The 18,328-nt window shown below is 39.6% G+C and overlaps 1 protein-coding gene across 2 annotated transcripts; it reads left to right on the forward strand.

Annotated features, from left to right (window-relative positions):
* Positions 1–3,420: 3,420 nt before the first annotated feature.
* Positions 3,421–10,219, forward strand: RERGL (RERG like). Of its 2 annotated transcripts, none has more exons than XM_066319526.1 (5): positions 3,421–3,564; positions 3,662–3,718; positions 5,983–6,056; positions 7,970–8,118; positions 9,248–10,219. In XM_066319526.1, exons 1-5 carry the CDS (start codon positions 3,426–3,428, stop codon positions 9,528–9,530), a joined length of 702 nt encoding a protein of 233 aa, XP_066175623.1. In that variant the 5' UTR covers positions 3,421–3,425; the 3' UTR covers positions 9,531–10,219. The 2 variants fall into 2 exon arrangements, with proteins under 2 accessions (XP_066175623.1, XP_066175624.1); XM_066319527.1 differs by having other exon boundaries at positions 7,976–8,118.
* The last annotated feature ends 8,109 nt before the right edge of the window (positions 10,220–18,328 follow it).

Genomic DNA, 18,328 nt, shown 5'->3' on the forward strand with positions numbered 1-18,328 from the left:
CTTTCTGGTGTTTTGGGGGAAAGCCATCAGTTGTAGCTCCCACAATTTTTATACATGGGACACTTGTTTCTAGATTGTAGGAAAAAAAATATGAATACAGTTTGTAGTAATTTTCTAATATAGTAAATCTTCTTCATATCACAACCTCCCATTTTTTTTTCCTAACTACTTAAAAAAAATGAAAAAGTCATTAATTAAATTAAGCACTATCTTTTTGTTCTTTCCTAAAAGAAGTCAAGTCTTAATTGTTTTTAGAATGCAGGATCACATTTTTTTTCTCCAATTGATGGAAATGATAGAAGTTTTACCACTATGTACTTTTGTGAGTGTCATTTTTCTACATAGCTCTGTGGATTTTTTTGGTTTTTTGTTTTTTTGGTTTTTTTCCCCACACATGAACATCTGAATGGGTAAACCACCAGAAATCGTCTTTGGTCATAATTTTTATCAAATCAGAGATGAGAATTTAGGTAAGAAACAACCCCCCCCCCCCCCCAAAAAAAAAAAAAAAAAACAACCTACCCCAAACTTAAAAAAACAATGTACAAATAAGCTGGTGGCAAAGGTTAATCTTCCTTGAAATGGCTTCTTTTTACCACAGCTGTTTTTGGTTTGTGAAATTTTTGGGGGGAGGAGTTGTTTGTTTGTTTTTAATTTCTTGTATAAATAACATCAGTGACAGAGAATAAAAACTCTTTTCATCCCTTAAGAGTTTTGCAATCACCTGGGATGGAAGAAACTGAATTTTAAATGGTTATTTGATTCAAGTCAGGTACTTGAGCCTGGATTTTTCAAACCTTAAATAAATATTTCTCTGTCACAAGACTCTTTAATTACTTTAGGATAATATTCCCTGTTTTATTTTAAAATTTTGCTAAGCATATCTGGAAAATAATAATTTTTCTTCCAGTGCCAAAAGAGGAGAAAAAATCTCAAACTCTTAGAACTATCACAATAAGCAATATTCCTTTCTGGCAAATTCCATTACAGAAACAGATTTCTTTTCTTTTATTTTTTAATTTCTACTGAGATTATAAATAGCTTCCTCTGTATACAGTGTTTAATTTTTAATGTAAATTACAAAAAAATAATTTTAGCACTGAACATAATTAAAGAACACAATAAATTCTGTTCTGTTACAAATACAGTTCTGTAACTTGAGATAACATTCCCCTAGGCACTAAAAATAAAAATTGTCTTCTATATGTTGGGATTTGGGTGCAAGCACCCTCTGCAAGCATTTAGCCTTGCAACTTGCATTTTTCTGAACTTGGATTAGGTTAAATGTTTAAGGATTTCTGTTTTCTGGGGAAAGTCCCTTTTATGAGACTCAAGCAAAGTAGAATTCTGTCTAAAATTAGAATAATTATACAATAATTATACAATTATACAATAATTATATATAAGGGAAATAGATACCTTTTAAAATCCCTTGCCTCTTGTCATTAACACCTTAATTATTCAAGAAGGATGTTTTAAAACTTTCATATGGAAGTCTAAGCCACCTGATGAGACTATTTTAATACTGTAATATTTGCATTACAGTGAAATGTTTAGGCCTTTATCTTGTGCTAGTCCCTTCATGGTTATATGTTCAAGAGAAAATCTGTGTCCTAAAGTTTGTGTAGAACTGATGTCAAACAAATGGTTCAGGTATGTACTGAAAGTAAGAAACCTAAAATCAACTTGACACCTTACATTGTGCATTTAACAGTAGTTTATCATTGAGCAAATTTGTAATTTCTGCTACAAAAACCCCAAACTAAGTGCTCTCCCGTGGCCAGTAAAATAAAATTTCAGTCCCTTAATAAAACAACCTATCTCTATGAGCAGTGCAACATTTTGAGGAGGAAAATGGAAGTTTTCATCTATTCCATTACCACACAAAGAGAAGTAACTGGGATTATGTGCTACCAGGTTTTTCTTCTGTCGTGAATAAATACCTCTGAGGAATGCATCCAAGCCTATAGATGATGAAAACATCAAATTCAGCTGAAAATCCTGTTCTTCTGGTTTTGCTAGGTTTTGCTGTGGTTTTAGACACCCTGGTCTAGTTGGCCAAGTCGTGTTTTCATGTTAGAAATTAAATGTTAAAATTTAAAGCACTCCACCTGAAGATTTGGTGAAAAGTGGACTTTAAAGAAACTTACTGGAAGATGTAACTTCATAAGTTGAAATTGGACTGATTCTGCAGGGGCATAGACCTCAGAAATTTTCAGAAATTTAATACACAGCAAACAGTGGGCACCTGCTTCAGCCAGTGGTTCCCAGCTGAGCTTTTTTGGATGGAAGCATTATTGTTGTTCACAGAATACACATAGTTAAATACTCCCATTTCCACCTCCTTTGCAGCAGCCAGGCTGTTATTTAAACCAAGCAAAACGAGCATGAACAGAAGAAACATAAAAGTGCAACCAACTTGGATGTTAAAGGAATCTCTTATTTCAATGGACTAAGTAAACCTTTGCACAGATGTATTTTGTCTATGCTCAGGACAAAACAGACACTAGAGAGCACTTGAAGAACCTCAAAAAAAAAAAAAAAAAAAAAAGAAGACAGCAGACAAAGGGTGTCTTTTCAGGGGAGTAAGCCCTTTCTACCTCACCATCCACATCTGCAGTATTTTGCTATTTCCCATTTTCTCTTTTCACAGGTGTACTGCAAGTCTTTGCTGAACACTGTGCACCACATAACTCCAAACTTAAATTCAATAAAAACAATCTCAGGCACAAAAAGGCAAGCCCACAGAAGGTTTTTTTTTCACAAGATCAGAGCTTTAGGGAGAGTTAGATGAGAGTTTTGAAACCTGGGGTGGAGGACAGACAAGTACAAGCCACTTTTTTTTTTTTTTTTTTTTTTTTTTTTTTTTTTTTTTTCCTATTTTTTTTTTCTTTTTTTAATGGCAACTTACCCCCAGGATTACTTAGGAAAAAATATCACTTTAGTGTCTTCGCTTTGACAAGGCTGCAAAACAAACTTAGAGCAAAACCAAACACACACACAGGTTTTGTTCTCAGCCTCTGGTACCGCAAGTCCTGTAAAAGGCATGTCAAACCCCCGGAACATTTTCATTTTGTAACAACACATAGTTGGTTTTTTTTTTTTTTTAACAGACACACACACACACAAAGGTTGTGTTTTTTTCTCCCTTTTCCTTTTGTTTTTCTTGTTTTCCTTTTCCCCCCAAGTTCCTGAGCGCTCCGAGGGGAGGAGCAGGAGGCGAGGAGGCGGCAGGAAGGCGACCTGCGGAAAGTTCGCGCGGCGGGGGACGGCACCGGGGCGCTCGAGGGGAGGGGGATGAGGAAGAAGAAGAGGAGGAAGGCGCCTCTCAGAAGCTGAAGAGGCCGGGCCCCGCCGCGGGGAGCTGCACCTCCCTCGGCGCCGGCGGGCGGGGAGCCGGGCGGAGGCGGGATGAGGGATGAGGGATGAGGGATGAGGGATGCAGGATGCGGGGCGGTGTCGCCCGAGGCGCTTTAAAGGCTGGCAGGCGGCGGCGGCGGCGCGGCGGCGGCATGACCGAGGTGAAGGTGGCCGTGCTGGGATGCAGCGGAGCCGGCAAGTCGGGTAAGGGAAAGCGGGAGAGGCAAGGGAATGCCTCGGGTTTGGTGGAGGGAAGAGATGGGCGGAGGCGCTGAACGTGGCTCTGCTTTCCCTCTCGCAGCGCTGGCGGTGCGGTTCCTGACCCGGAGGTTCATCGGAGAGTACGCGTCCAGCGCCGGTGAGAGGCCGGCTCGGCGGGCAGGAGGCCGGGATGGAGGGATGGAGGGATGGAGGGATGGAGGGATGGAGGGATGGAGGGAGGGAGGGATGGAGGGATGGAGGGATGGAGGGATGGAGGGAGCGCTCCCTGCGGACATCAAGATGCCGCTCCTCAAGCACTGCTTTGATGGAGAAACTGGGTGAAACCGCGGTGTGGCAGAACTTTGCGGGGAGATTTGAGGTTTCCGCTCGGTCCTGGTGGGGTGTAAGGCCTCGGAGGGGAAAGGCAGGCTGGGGTGTCGGGGGAGGGATGGCTCCGAAGCGAACTGAGGTGCTCCTGGCAGAGCGGCTGCAGACGAGCAGAGAACCGGGCTGCGGGTGGGTCAGCAGAGAGAGAGGACACGGAGAGAGAGTAAAGGAACAAGACTAAAAAAAAACCCAAAACTACCCCTGTTGTACTGAATATGCCCTCCTCGGCTCCAAACAGAGGGTTTATCTGGCACAGGTGGTTAACCAAAGCATAACTCGAGGCCCCCAGGGGAGCAGGAGAGCTCTGCTTTGATGGCTTTTTGTGGAAAGGCTGCACACAGGGCAGAATGTCACATCTGTGCCAGAACGAATAATGCCGGTGCTTAAGACACTTCTAAATCTTGGACGGTGGCAAGGCAGGGCTTGGACTTTTACATCCGGGGTGGAAATTACTGTTCAGCTGATGCACAAATAACTTTGAAAGTGTGCTGCCACCCCAGCTGACGTGGCAGAAGTCCCAAAACTTAAGGACACACAGAGATTGCCATCTACCTCACTTTCCCTTATAAAGAGAAGGACTCTCTCCAGTTCCTTTTCCCCCCACAGGAATCAGAGTAGCTTCTAGTGATCTGTAAATAACAAAGAAAAAAAATGTACTAACCTGAATTGTACTGAGTAAATCCAAATGAACTTATTCTGAAGGAAGAGCTACAATTGTGCTTTACTATTACTTGTTACACGAACACAGACTGAGCAGATAGTTTGTGTCCCTCTGCTGCTCTAGATCTAAGCTACTACACGTAAATTATGTGCTCTTTGTGCTCTAGGTGTGTTCCAAGCCTCCTAAAACCAAACCCAATTTCTGTTCTCAGCCTCCAGTACTGCAAATCCTATAAAAGGCATGTCAAACCAGCAGAACGTTTTCATTTTTTAAAGAAATATTTGTTGGAAGATAAGTTTACCGCTATTTCTAGAGATAGGAAAGTGGTAAAACAAAGATGATGGCGCTGTTAGTGGAGTCAAAGTAATAATTAAAAGTTTGTTTAATTAAGGAAACAAAGGGCTGTAGATTTTATACCCTGAGATGCTCAGTACTGATAGTTTATCATCAGATGAATTCTTAAGAGGAGCATGAAAAGTGCTGAAGATGCTGAGTTCCAGAGATGACAGAGCTATCCCTCATTATACAGTTTTAAGAGTGTTTTCTGTAGTGTCAACACCAATTCTTGTCCCTGTATTTCAGAAAATGACAAATGATAGTGTAGAAAGCCTGTTGGCAACCACAAACTGGTTACACTTGCTTAAAATAGGAGTGATAGTGTGTCTGCAGTAGAGTTCCCAGTGTTGCTCTTGTTGTTGTAGAGTCCTAAATCTGAAATGCTACATGAATATTTTTGGACTAGATCCTAAGGACACGGTCCTCTAAAAACTCTTGGTCTAATGCTGCCTGATATGAAAACTCTTAAAGCACCAGAAGCCATGGTAAATAATTATTATTGCTAAATAACAACTTTTGTGCAGAATCAGAACTGCACATAGTCTGGCTGACTACTTTTATAACTCTGCGCCCTGGTATCAAACTGAATGATCATCAGCATGTAGCTGATTGTGAGGATTGTGAGTTCCTCTCACCTCCATTTTGGAAGAGGCAAAGTAGGGTCTGAAAGTATTCATTCACCAAAACTTCAGTGGGAGCACCGCAGTGAAATGGTGTTGGTCTGCCTGAGGGGCTAATTGGTGCAAGATTGAATAGGTTTGTTTCCAGTGTGTGTGTTCAGAAAAAAGGCAAACAACCATCAACAACAACAAAACTGAAACCACAAAACAAACAAACAAGAATTCCTCCACATGCAAAAAAAAAAAAAAAAAAAAAAAAATCAGAGACAAAAAATTCTGAATGTCTTGCGTAGCCAATCAAATAACCAGTATTGAAAGAATCCTCAGTATTATTAAATTTCACTGTTGCCTTTTCTTTTGTTTTCACTGTCATCTCCAGTCAGTAATACTGATTTTCTTTGGATATCTATCTGTTAGAATGCATCTACACTAAACACTTGTGCCTGGATGGGAGGCAGATACACCTGGAAATTTATGACCCTTGTTCACAGGTAAGAATTTAGCAGGAAGTGGATAAAGAAAAGCTGTTCTTCACTACCTGTGTACATGATAAAAAGGGACAAGGGCTTACAAACTGTTTGTTGTTGGAATTTGTGCCTGGCCTTTTAGTTTTGGGGTTTTTTAAAGACTGAAATTTAATAGCTGCTGGGGCTCAAAACTACCAAGTATTTTCCTATTTCAAGGAAAGAAACCCTTCATTGCTGGAAAGTGGATAATGGAAATTTTTTGGAAATGCGTTTATATTTTGGAATAATACTGCCAGAAATAACTTACCACCCTTGCTTTACATAGGTAAATACAGATAAGTGCTTTGATTACATGCAGTTTTCTCAAATACCCTAAGTAGATGAAATTTAGCTTATAAAGCTAACAGCTTATTAAATGGCTGCACAAATGGTGAAAGTAGACAGGCCTGGAAGTAAGGCTTGCATTCACAGACCAATTTCCTTTTCCAAGGAAAGCCATAATGCAGCTTGTACACATTGACAATTAAAATTTGATCACAGTAAGCCACTCTGAAATAAAGTTTTGTAGCAATTTACTTAATTTCGAGGGATAGAGAAGCTTAGGTACTGTGTAACACGTGCAGATCTAGGTCTGGCTGATCACACTGGCTTTCCAGCCTCCCTTTGGAGCGGCTCTTGGCTCTTTTACCAACTGGGGTAAGCAATGCTAATATGAAAGCCAATTCACTGAAAGTCTGACCCACACTTAAATTCAGGGACTTAAAAGCTTAACCAGTGTTAGGGAAAACAGCATTGCTTGTCCCAGGGCAGTGAGGATCCTGAAATAACCACTGGGTCATGCCACAGGATGGAGTCTTCTCTTGCCATACTCCTCTCAGAGGTTGTTTTCTGGACTTGCTTCCACCTTAAGAGCCCTTTCCTGAGCTTGCCTACAGCTTCCACCTGCTGTCATATTAAATTCCCTGGCATGGCGGCTACTCTCTATTAAGGTGTTGGAACATTGGGGGTGGCAGTTGGATAGGGTTAAACAGATTAAGCCTAAATTATGAGATTTTGGTTGCTTACAGTATGGGCACATGTTTGTGCTAGTGCTCTCTGAGCTGTCTTGCACTAGTTTTTTTCCTTAGGAACAAGGCCCAACTTTAGCTGTTTAGCAAAGTATTTTTTTTTTCCCTGATCAGCTTCCAGTATTTTATCTATTTTAGGTCATATGGTCTTGCTAGATGATGCCAAATCATGTGCAGGGATAAGCTAATTTTAAATAGCTTTGAAATGACGCTACTTTGCTTAATGGGACAGTTTACAGCTGTTGCTTTCTGGAAATAAGAAATGTTTCTTGGTGTGAAGAGAGTCAAGGATTAGTATAACCCTATTATCACTCAGGTGACTTTTGTCATTAGTTTTGTTAAACTCAACTGCAGACTGAAAGAAGATTTTTTTTTCCCTAGCTCTTCAGAAATTTAACTTATAGGAATTAGTGTTTGAAACTGGAACAATTCAAAGAGGAAAGAAAGCATGAAGAAAAACATTAAGCTAACTGTAGTCAGAATATTAGGAACATGTAAACCAGAGCTATAACCACAAAACACACAAATATTGATGGCTCCTGTGTGTTTCATTCTCATGTAACCCTGCAGAATATTAAGCATAAGCAATGGCTGTACAGGTTGTGGAATTTCACTGCTTAAACAAGGTGCAAATGTTTCATAATGAACTTGTCAGTGATCCAAAGTGCTATCTTTGATGTTGGTTATTTATATAACCATTATATTTGGCATTTGGAGCAGCACTAGCCTGAACTCAATGCCAACACCTAGACCTATTAAATATCTTTTGCAATGAAAGTTACTGTGTTCTAGCATTCACAGCAACAGAGAAAAGGCTCTGAAGTGACAAGAGTAACACTCTTTTTCCCTGTGCATTTGAACTTCTTTCAGCCACAGCAGGGGAAGCTCTCCCTCACAGATGAGCTCCACTGGGCTGATGGATTTATCATCGTTTACGACATCAGCGACAGAGCATCATTTGCATTTGCAAAAGCACTGCTGTACAGGATCCGAGAGTCTCACACAGGAGTTTGTAAAAAGTAAGTGGCATTATTTTTTTTTTTCCCCTCAGCAAACATAGAGAAAAGCTGAGAACACTTTCATGAACTTACAGGCCATCCTAGTAGGAATTGAAATCCAGCAGCACTGAAGTGCTGTAACAAAATGCCAACAACAAGGTATCTGAAGGTAAAATGTATGGCAAATTGCAATCTATTTTACTGTATCCAAATCCAAGTGCATCAGGATTTTTGTTCTGATTTCTTGCAAAATTAATATTTAAATTATTGCCCTAAACATTTCTGCTGTGATTTACATGGGTAAAAAAGCCAGGAGTAGCCAGTTTGTGCTTTTACTCTCCAGCTCAATCACCAATGGAGATGCACAAATACAGGGGCTGAAGAAAGCATTTCCCACAGGAAAAGGAAAGTAATACCACAAATATCTCCTAACCTGCCTTTTTCAGTGGCCCCAACACCATTTATGCACATGGGTGACCATTTGTTGAGAAAGAAAGTACTTAAAAAAAACCAGAATCACCAGAACTGCAGGTGGATGGTGGTGTGTGGATGTGGATGTGACCCCATCAGTCAGTTGAGGTGCTTTCTAAATAAAAGAGTGAAATCCTTTACCAATATTAGAAGCGGAGTAAATCTCCCATTTTTCTGTCTGTTTTACTTCTGACTTTTCATAACGAAGGTTAATTTCTGAAAGGAATAATTTTAGCAGAAACTCAGAATTAGATTTCCTGTGTTTCCTTCTGAGTTATGCCACTGACACTGATGTATCTCTTGGACTATGTTCTGTTACCTGCAAATAGAGATAATGATCAGGTTGCTTCTTCATGAAGTCCAGGTGCTGACAATATACTCAGCAGCACAGAGCAGGAAAAAAGCAGTGGATTAAAAAATACACTTATTCTTTGAGTAGAGAAAACAAAATTAAAATCTACTGGTAAAGAATAGCTTGTCCGAAAAAGCCTTTGCCAAATGGAAAACTAGAATTCTTCCTGGCAAGTTGAGGGGGCTGGTTAGTTAATTTTGGGGGGTTTTTTTGCAGTGTGTTTTATCCTGGACATACAACTTTTCATATACACTGAAAACAGCACAGCTGTATGTATATGACACACACGACACATCTTTTCTCTAACTGGAACCTTTTTCATTTCAGAATGGCCGAGTCATCAATATTTTTGGTTGGCAATAAACAGGATTTATGCCACATGAGGGAAGTTGGCTGGGACGAAGGACAGAAGCTGGCAATAGATAACAAGTGCCAATTCTGTGAACTGTCTGCAGCAGAGCATTATCAGGAAGTTGTGGCAATGTTCACCAAAGTCCTGAGGAATATCATTTCCAATTTCAAAGTGAAGGAAAAGAGACGGCCAAGTGGTTCCAAGTCAATGGCCAAGTTAATCAACAATATGTTTGGAAAGAGAAGGAAATCTGTGTAAGAGATGGTTAGCCTTGAAGCTGGAACTAGCTGAAATAATGGAGCAGAGGCAGCTCTTGGGATTCACTGAATTTCCTCCAAAGGTCAATATCTGGAGGAGTAAGACAGTGGAAACCAAAGGTGAGAGATAGAATGGTATAGACCTAGAAGACCTGACCTTCTATTTCAAGCTCTGCTACAGATTTACTGTTTAGGCCTGTGCCACTTAAACTGTAAGCTGCTCCAGAGGAGAGGTTTAGTCTGTATTTATTCAACACCAATATGGTCTTGGATAGAGCTTCTAGGTGCAACTGAGGTACAAACAGTTATTTCACAGATTCACTTATATTGGAAAAGACCCATAAGATCATCAAATCCAGCCATTAACTAAACACTACCAAGACTACCACTAAACCATTTTCCTAAGTGCCATATACTACCCAGTAAACTCAGCCTTGCTGATCAAAATCTTACTTCAGAATTCTGAGTAGGTTTTTCTGTGTGTGTGCAAGAACATTTGCACAAAAGAAAAGCAAAATACTGCGGCTTCATGCCTTAATGTATTTGTATTTAACTCAGGTCCTTGTGTGCCTTACACTTGCTGAAATTCATATGAATTAAGTGCTTAGACACCAAATCTACAAAAGGCATTTACCTGCAAATCTGCCTTGCAGAGGCACCAGAAGTAGAGAAACAGAGATATAAAGCAGCATTGTCCTCCTGCTTCAGTATCTTCTTTTTTTTTTTTTTTTTTTTTTTTATTCCATGAGTGATGAAAGGAAGTAGAGAGGGTTGAGGAGTGTGGGAACTGAAATGTTAGTGAAATGTTAGTCAGTGAGCACTGGACTGTTTTGGCAAGGTTGCTGTTGAGTGAAATAATTTTACAGCAAGGGCCAGCAGAAGGCCTGGGTTGATCCCTTTCACAGAACAGTTTTTGTGAGCTTTAACAAAAGTTTCAGTAGCTATAAGGTGGATGTGACTGTTCAATCTCAGATGGCAGCAGAAGCTTGGAAAGCACATGGGTTGGCAAAGAGCACAAGTTCTTGACGATGTCTGCTTGGATTTAAAGGTCAGCCTGCTGGTGAGACCTGTGCTCACAGAGGGTGTTTTCTCCTAATAACCAATGTCCTTACAACTACTCATCGCTGTGGTATTGAAATGCCGCTGGAGAGAGCACTGAGTGCTGTTAGCTACACTTCTCAGAGGTGGATATTAAACATCAGAGAGGTGTAAATATGTTGTCAGTTGACATTCAGAGCTCTTACTCTAGACAGCTAAATAAGGACTTAGCCCAGTGTGTTTGCAAGTGCTGTGCTCATACAGAAATTATGAAAAGGAAGTGACCTGAAGATGAATTGCTGCCTCCTACCCACTCCAGGGGACAGCTGGGATTCAGTCCTTGTAGGATGCTGAGTTGAGGCCTACCTCTGCTCTGAAATTTTACCTGCATTGGAACTAGAAAGATTACTTTCAGTTTCATAGTGTTCACCCATAAGACAACATAATACATATAATCTCAGCAGTAGGGTTGCAAAATAGTACTAAAGCACATTTTTTTGTGTTGACCAAAGATCACATTCTCTCTTTTTAAGAAAAAAAAATAAAATTATTTCACTTGTTATTTTTATTTCACTTGCTATAAGACAACAAATATTGGATCATAGTTCTCAGTTGACAGGCACAGGGTTGCTTTGTTTTTCTGCAGATGCTGCTCTGCCATATCAAGGGCATTGTATTTTAACTGTATAGTCAATATCAGTGCGACTGAAGGTGCAGATTACTCATGTACATCCTCCAGCTTCCCATCCCACACAGGATTCCAGAACCACTAAAAGTCATTTGTAGCTTTATCTTGCTTTAGCATTGCCAGATTTCAGAACTCTTATTTGTATTTACTGCTCTGGATTAAATAAACTGGATATAAGATGGATGTGGTTTTTTTGTTTTCCCTTTGCTCTGGTATAAAGCTACAGACTTTTGTTTTAACTGCTGTAAAAGGGAAGCACCGTGCAGATCTGAAATTCAAACTGGAGAAGGTAAATCTGGGAATTGGCCACTTGCACTAAAGAGAACCTCTAGCTGTGTTTGCTGAGCACAATGAAGAAGCTCTCATGGGCCTTTAAGCAGTGAAGAGAGCCTTAAAAAAAATAATCTTTATCCTTTAAAAATTAATACAAAACAGCTACAGAGACGCCAATTAGCTTTGTTCATATTCCTGAGAATGTGGGCTTTCAGACAGATGGAACCTGTGGTATAGCCCATAGTCTTTTTGTCTGTGTGGAGTAAGTGATGGAAGAGAGAGTAGCTGGCATCCGGGCCATGTGCTTACCTGAAAATCACCTGAAGCAGCTGGATGAGTTAGAAACAGGATGGTTAAGATTTAAGCATACTAAAGCACCCAGCACAGACATAATTTGGTATTCTCAGAATCGGGATTTCCCTTGTCTTTTATTGCTGTTGGGTGCAGATGTACAAGAACGCAGAATTTTAAAGCAGATGGACATTCTCCCATTCTAAATGTATCTTTTAAATAACTTTTTTAAAATGAAGGCCTTTAAAAATACTTAAAAGACTGATATATATATATAGATATATATATATATGTGTGTGTGTGTTTTGTTAAGTGTTCTTAGAGTTCTAACTAAGAAGGAAATATATTAACTGGCACAGCCACATTGCAAATAAGAAATTAGCAAGAACCCTGCTTATATAACACAGTAAGTGATGCAAATGATATCTGATTCTCAGCCTTGACAGTGACATCACCTAGAGCATATCAGACTCATCGAAGAGTATGGAAGTGGAGCAATTTGTGTTGCCACATATTGCTTCAGCATACAACCCCATCCTTTCTCACCAAAAGATTTTGAAATTGCTGTACAAGAATTAAAAGTTCCTTTCTGCCATGCTTAGAAATTCTTCCTTGTATGAACTTTCTAGTGTCAGTAGAATTTTGCCTGAGAAAGGCACTCAGAATTGATGTTCTTTCTTCCTGTCTTCAACTTGTTTTTACTTTGGAATCAGTGATATAGAAGCAAAGAGATTCTATTGAAGTATAAAGGTAATAGCTCATGGTTCCCAAATGCTGTCTCTCAGAGCACTTCCAGGGCTTTTTGAAGCTCTTTCTCACTCTAGTTTTAAAATAAATTATTTAGACTAACACCACCTCATCTCCTTTTCCCACTGTCTTGTCTGTATGCATTAAACTCTTTTAGGAAATCCCACTGTAGTCATGTTCACAACAGGGCAGATGGGAAAACGTCACAAGAAAATTTAGAGCATGACACTCCTGGAAAAAAGGAATAATTAAGTGCAGTAATCTGTGGACCAACCAAACATGCTGTACTCTGAAGACAAAAGTAACTACCACAGGCTTTTTTAGCCCATTGCTAGAATCTGTTTTCTGAAGTGATGGACAGGAGAACATGGAGTTGTGTGGGGAGTGTTGATGCTTTTCTTTCTCTCTGACTACACTGCTTTGAAGATGATATTTGAAGGTGTCTGATCCTGGCACTCTCCACCTCTGAGGCAAGAGAGAGGGGCAGATGCTGTGGCCACTGGCTTGAATAATTGTGATCCTTTCACCAGCAGCCAGACCCAAATCACTCAATGGTATTACATTCAGAGCCTACACTAAAATGAAGAGGAGCATGAAAACCACTCAAAGCGGAACTAAAGTGCAGTTAGTATCCAAGAATATGTTAATTTTCCATCAGGATGCCTGTTGGAACAGGCGCTTTAGGTTAATGAGGTTTCATACATTGCTTATGGATAGGAGAAAAAACTCCAGTTCTGATTCAGCTGGGAAGCAATCCTTGCCTAGCCACTCTGAAGCAAGAAATACATTAAAAAAAAAAAGAAAAAAAGTATGAGAGACAGATAGAAAGACTACTAGAATAGTCTAGAGCAATACTAAACTGTATGTTAAAAACCTCCTATCCATAGGAACTCAGGCCTCTTCATATACTTAACATGCCCATGTGGAATGAAGACAAGAGGAAGATAGGATTTGATGTGCTCTTCAGCCAGTTTGAAAAGCAAAGCCTTTGTTTGCATGCCTAAAAGTTCACCTGGGCACCTAACTGTCAACTCCTGTTGTTTTAAAACTTGATATTTCTATAAAGAAGCAGTGTTGTGCATGCCAAAGTCTTCTGTTGTGTTGGTTTGGATTCTTCCCCCTCCATAATGGATATTATAAGAGACGGGCAGACTATTCTGGGCAGAAAGTTATTTTTAAACAGGCATTACTCTTTTCCAGAAACAGACTGTAAATTTCTGTCTTCTTTTAATTGCTTTGCAAAGTAAATTGAGTCCCTCCAGTTATATAATTAATTTCCACATTTAGCCCTATATATTTGACATGACTTGAGCCATTTACTGCTACATTTATTTTGCAAGACTGGCTAGGAGTTCATTTAATTACTACTGAACTCTGGGAAATATCCAAAGTTTTTCCAGGGAAGTGTCTTAACAGTAGTGAGAAATACATAGCACAAACAAGAAAATTGGAGAAGAGTGATCTCTCTGAGCAGGCCTTTCTCCTTCTACACTCCTCTGCTCATATTAAGAAGTAAAGTATCATCATATCTATACTATAGAATGCATCTTACAACTTAAAATAAATACAAAAGAAGCAGAAATTAAAATGTGACCTTAAAACACCAGGCATTGTGGTGTAGAGTGATGATTTTGTTTTTAATAAACACATTTTTTAAATAGGCTTCCCACAGGTTTTTGGTAGCAGTGTGTTTTGTTTGGTTTGTCTTTTGGGTTTTTTTTTTCCCCCAAAGCATTTTCTAGTTTCCCAGACGAATTTCCTCCCAGAATAAACTTTACTCTAAAGATGCCGTAACCTCTCTGAGAGTTCAACAAACTTTTGTGAAGTACCTTTTAAAAGTAACCAACTGTGTAAGGCTGAGAAACCCGACAGCTTTCCTGCTTCCAACATCTCCCTCTCGTGGCGTTTTCCTCACACTTCATCCCTCCTCGGCTGAAACATCCCTGTTAATAAATCCAAGAGCCAGGATCACAAAGTACAGGTAAAGACCCTCCTGCCTTCCAAAACTATAAAATTTTGCAATCGATTTTTCTGTGTTTAACAACGTGACATCTCATAGGCTTCATTTGAAAGGATCCTTAATAAAACTGCAGGTGTTGGTAGGCTATTTTTCACTTCTGACACTCTTGAGCTCAGCTGTTTCATTGAAATAGAGTTCAGCTCTCTCATCCAAGGCTCTGAAAGGTTTCCTGTTAACATACCCCCCATGCATATTAATATCCTCAGGAAGGATATCCAGTGGCATATCCAAAGCTTCTACCCTGTTCTCAGACACAACTATTGTTCTGAGCACAGGTTTGAGTTCCACCTTGTCTTTCTGCAGCTTCCTGAAGGTATTATCCCAGAGCACAACAGAGAGACATGGCAGGGAGCAAAACTGGGCTTAGGCAAGAGCGTTGCTTCTCTTATCTGCAAGCTGTAGCACAGATATACTGCATCAACCTTTAAATAAGCAAGGTCACTTCCTGAAAAGACCCCGAGGTTGGTTTTGCCCAGCCCAGTACAGAGATCTGCTTCTAGATTTCCCCCTTGTCCATATGCCTTTCTACCAAACAGTTTACTTCATCAAGGTGATGCCTCAAATCATGTAGATGAGTCACTCTCCAAAAGACATTAAAGTCTCCACCAACTAAGGTAATGAGGGTTGGGGATGTCTAAAGTTAGGTGAGATGAATCATGTTCCAAATGCTGCCTCTTGGGGCTCTTTGCTAGTTATTTTGTCCTTCATCTTCAGCACTACACAGCCCATCTATCCTACTTTACAAAGTCAATTGAGTCCCTATGGTTAGACAATTAACATCTTACTTGAGATCACCACTGGGTCATTTAATGCTAAATTTATTTCATATGATTGATCAGAGTGCTGGATTATATTTGATCCCTGCTGAACTTCACGAAACACCCTGAAATCCAACTGTCACAAGTTAAATTAATGGATGAACTGGAAATGTAGCTGAGGATAAGTTAACTGAGTACTGCCACAGTCTGCTTCCAAGCTAGCTCATTAAAAACTAACTAGCAGACCTTGATGCTTCACTGCAGTCTGCGTATTTTAAATGCTTGGCTATGGTAACTCCTAAGACCTAAGGTGGAGCAGAAAGTTGAATCAGGATCTCCCAACTTCCAAGCTCATGATTCAACTAATCGGTTGTTTTCTGACTTGGAAAATATGTTCCTATAATTTGTGTGTGAGCAAAGCCATTAGCTCACTTTGTGACTTATTCTGATAGCAATTACCAGCCATATGGAATGAACCAAGCTCATTACTTGCAAACAGACAGCACAAAATCTCTGCGCCACTTGTGCCTTCCTTTGCTGTTGCATGTCCTTCTCTTTGCAGCTGGAGGATTTGGCACCAAGTGGCTCTAATTCATATGATTCCATTAAACAGGAAGTTTAACTGCAACAACAGTGAGTTGTTTCCTTTAGGCCACTGAAGTGAGGCCACAGTGACACCAGTTTCTGAACACATCCCGAGCTATTACAGAACTACAGGACCCAAACATCAGAATGAGAAGCCCAGAAGATGCATGCTGCTGATTGCCTTACTGAAAATGCCAAGCAGGATTTCTGCTTTAATATTCCGAGACTTTTTTTCAATAATCTTAAAGAAAATGCACTTTGCAACTTTACTTCCTCTTTCAAATTTCACTCACAGGTTCAGAAGTTGTTGGAGGAGAATGTGCTGGCAGGCCAGTTCAGAAAATGTTCAGTGGGTATCTAGGCTGAAATGTTATTTTCCACTTTTTGCCACCCCTATATATTTAAATGGGTAAACTACAACAGACATTGCTTCATAGTTTCTTTCACATGAGATATCACTTGGGTAGCATCTTTTACTTTGCAATGAGCTGGCTGCATGCAAAAAACCCCCAAATTTAATCCTCATTTATAACAATGGATTTTTAATAATGTCTCTTGCTGGCATATAGTTAGGCCTTATTCTTCAGATTCTCTGCCTGAGAATGCCCTCTGAGTGAGCTTTCCTACTTATTAACCACTAGTCACATAGGTAAAGGTACTTATGGATAAGGGTTCTTGTGATTGCTGGGCTGATCTAAATGGATGCACAATTATATGATTAAATACAACAACATTTTTTACTAACTACATATAATTTTGGCTGTCACTCAGAATTCAATTGCATTAGATGATTCACTAAATGACTGAGGCAGTCTGGTATCTGTCCTATACAGACCTTAGGGAATACTGCAAATACCGAACTAAATCACATAACTTATCTTAAATGCAAATGGGAAGGCTTTACAAAGAACCTAATCTATACTCATCTTTTACTGTATTTGACATCTCCTTCTGTTTGCTTACATTTTGGATCATTAATACAGATTTACAAACCTGTACTATTGTTCATGGAGCTTTTTCTCTTTCTAAGCATACAGAGTGCATGCAATCATGCCTACATTAAAAAGAAGGCCAGTATATGCAAGTTAGTCTGTCCTAAATGATCCAGTCTGCTTCACAGAAAGCCTTATACTAATTTCCCCCCCCCATCACCTTTTAATCAGTTTCTGCAAAGAGATTTTCTCTTTATTCTACTGTAAATCTCCTAGAAGTCACACCAGCTCTGATCAGCTTGTCAAGTCACTCTTTCCTCCTTTCTGTTTCCTCTGAGTCCTGCTTCAACCCCTGGGTCTTATTGCAAAACATTTAGTAGCAGACTCTGGTTATTATACATAAAACAGATACAGCACAGTTTATGGTCATATCCTGATCCCTGTTTGGCATAATGCACTGTTGTACATCTGGGGCAGTGGGGTGGCATGGGACAAACATTTTCCTCTCTCTTCTTTTTTCCATATGCACATGCAATAAAATATTTGTTGTGTTTTTGGAAATCCATGCTAAAATATTCCAGTGCAGATATACCCATACAGGGGTTCATCCAGGGGAGCACTTTGTATGTGCATACATATATATATATGTTTTTATATATGTATGCACATATAAATATATATATATATATTTACACACACACACATATATATGTATAAATATATATAAACAACACTTTATTTGTGCATACCAGGACTTGTGAGGTTTGCAGAGATAAACAGATCATGCTTTGGAACTTCTACATTTCCAGTTCTGTCTTGTCGGCTCTGCCCTGCTTTTCTGAAATTGTCATTTCTCCAGCCCCACAGAGCTACCTTGTACCTTTGGAAGGAACAGGCAGAGAGCCTTTAGTCTAAACCTTCTCGTTCCCCACCTAACTCCCTCCCTTTACCCAGCTGATTAGAAGAGATGCAAGCCTTTGTTTTTAATTTGATTAAACCCGGGGTCAAACCCTGCTTGCTGTTATTCTGGAACAAACACAGAATGACTGCAGGTTTACAGTGCTACAAGTGAGAATTAAATTATGCCCTGAGAATTCATTTAAAAATCTTTCAGACACTTAAACAGATGGATAAATCAAGCACAGATTCTCAGGTCAACCTCTACCAGAAGGCATCTCTCATCTGACTTACGGTGGAAGTAAGATGCTGTGATAGCAGCTAACAATAGAAAGGGAGTTACAGTAAGGGCAGGGAACATTTTCCCTTACCAAATTCACTTGATTTAATACAGGGCTTGCAAAATTAATGGTGGCTTTGAGTGATACCTGTATGTTTTATAGGTTTATAAATTGATCGTAGTAAAATCTTGTACGTCCTATATCACTAGGTATTGTTTCAGCCTATTACAGGAGATATCTATCTAGAGTTGACTGAATTGTATTAATCTGATCCTAGTTTAATGATGCC

The sequence above is a fragment of the Sylvia atricapilla genome, chromosome 5 (genome assembly GCF_009819655.1).
Source record: "Sylvia atricapilla isolate bSylAtr1 chromosome 5, bSylAtr1.pri, whole genome shotgun sequence".
Classification (NCBI taxonomy): domain Eukaryota; kingdom Metazoa; phylum Chordata; class Aves; order Passeriformes; family Sylviidae; genus Sylvia; species Sylvia atricapilla.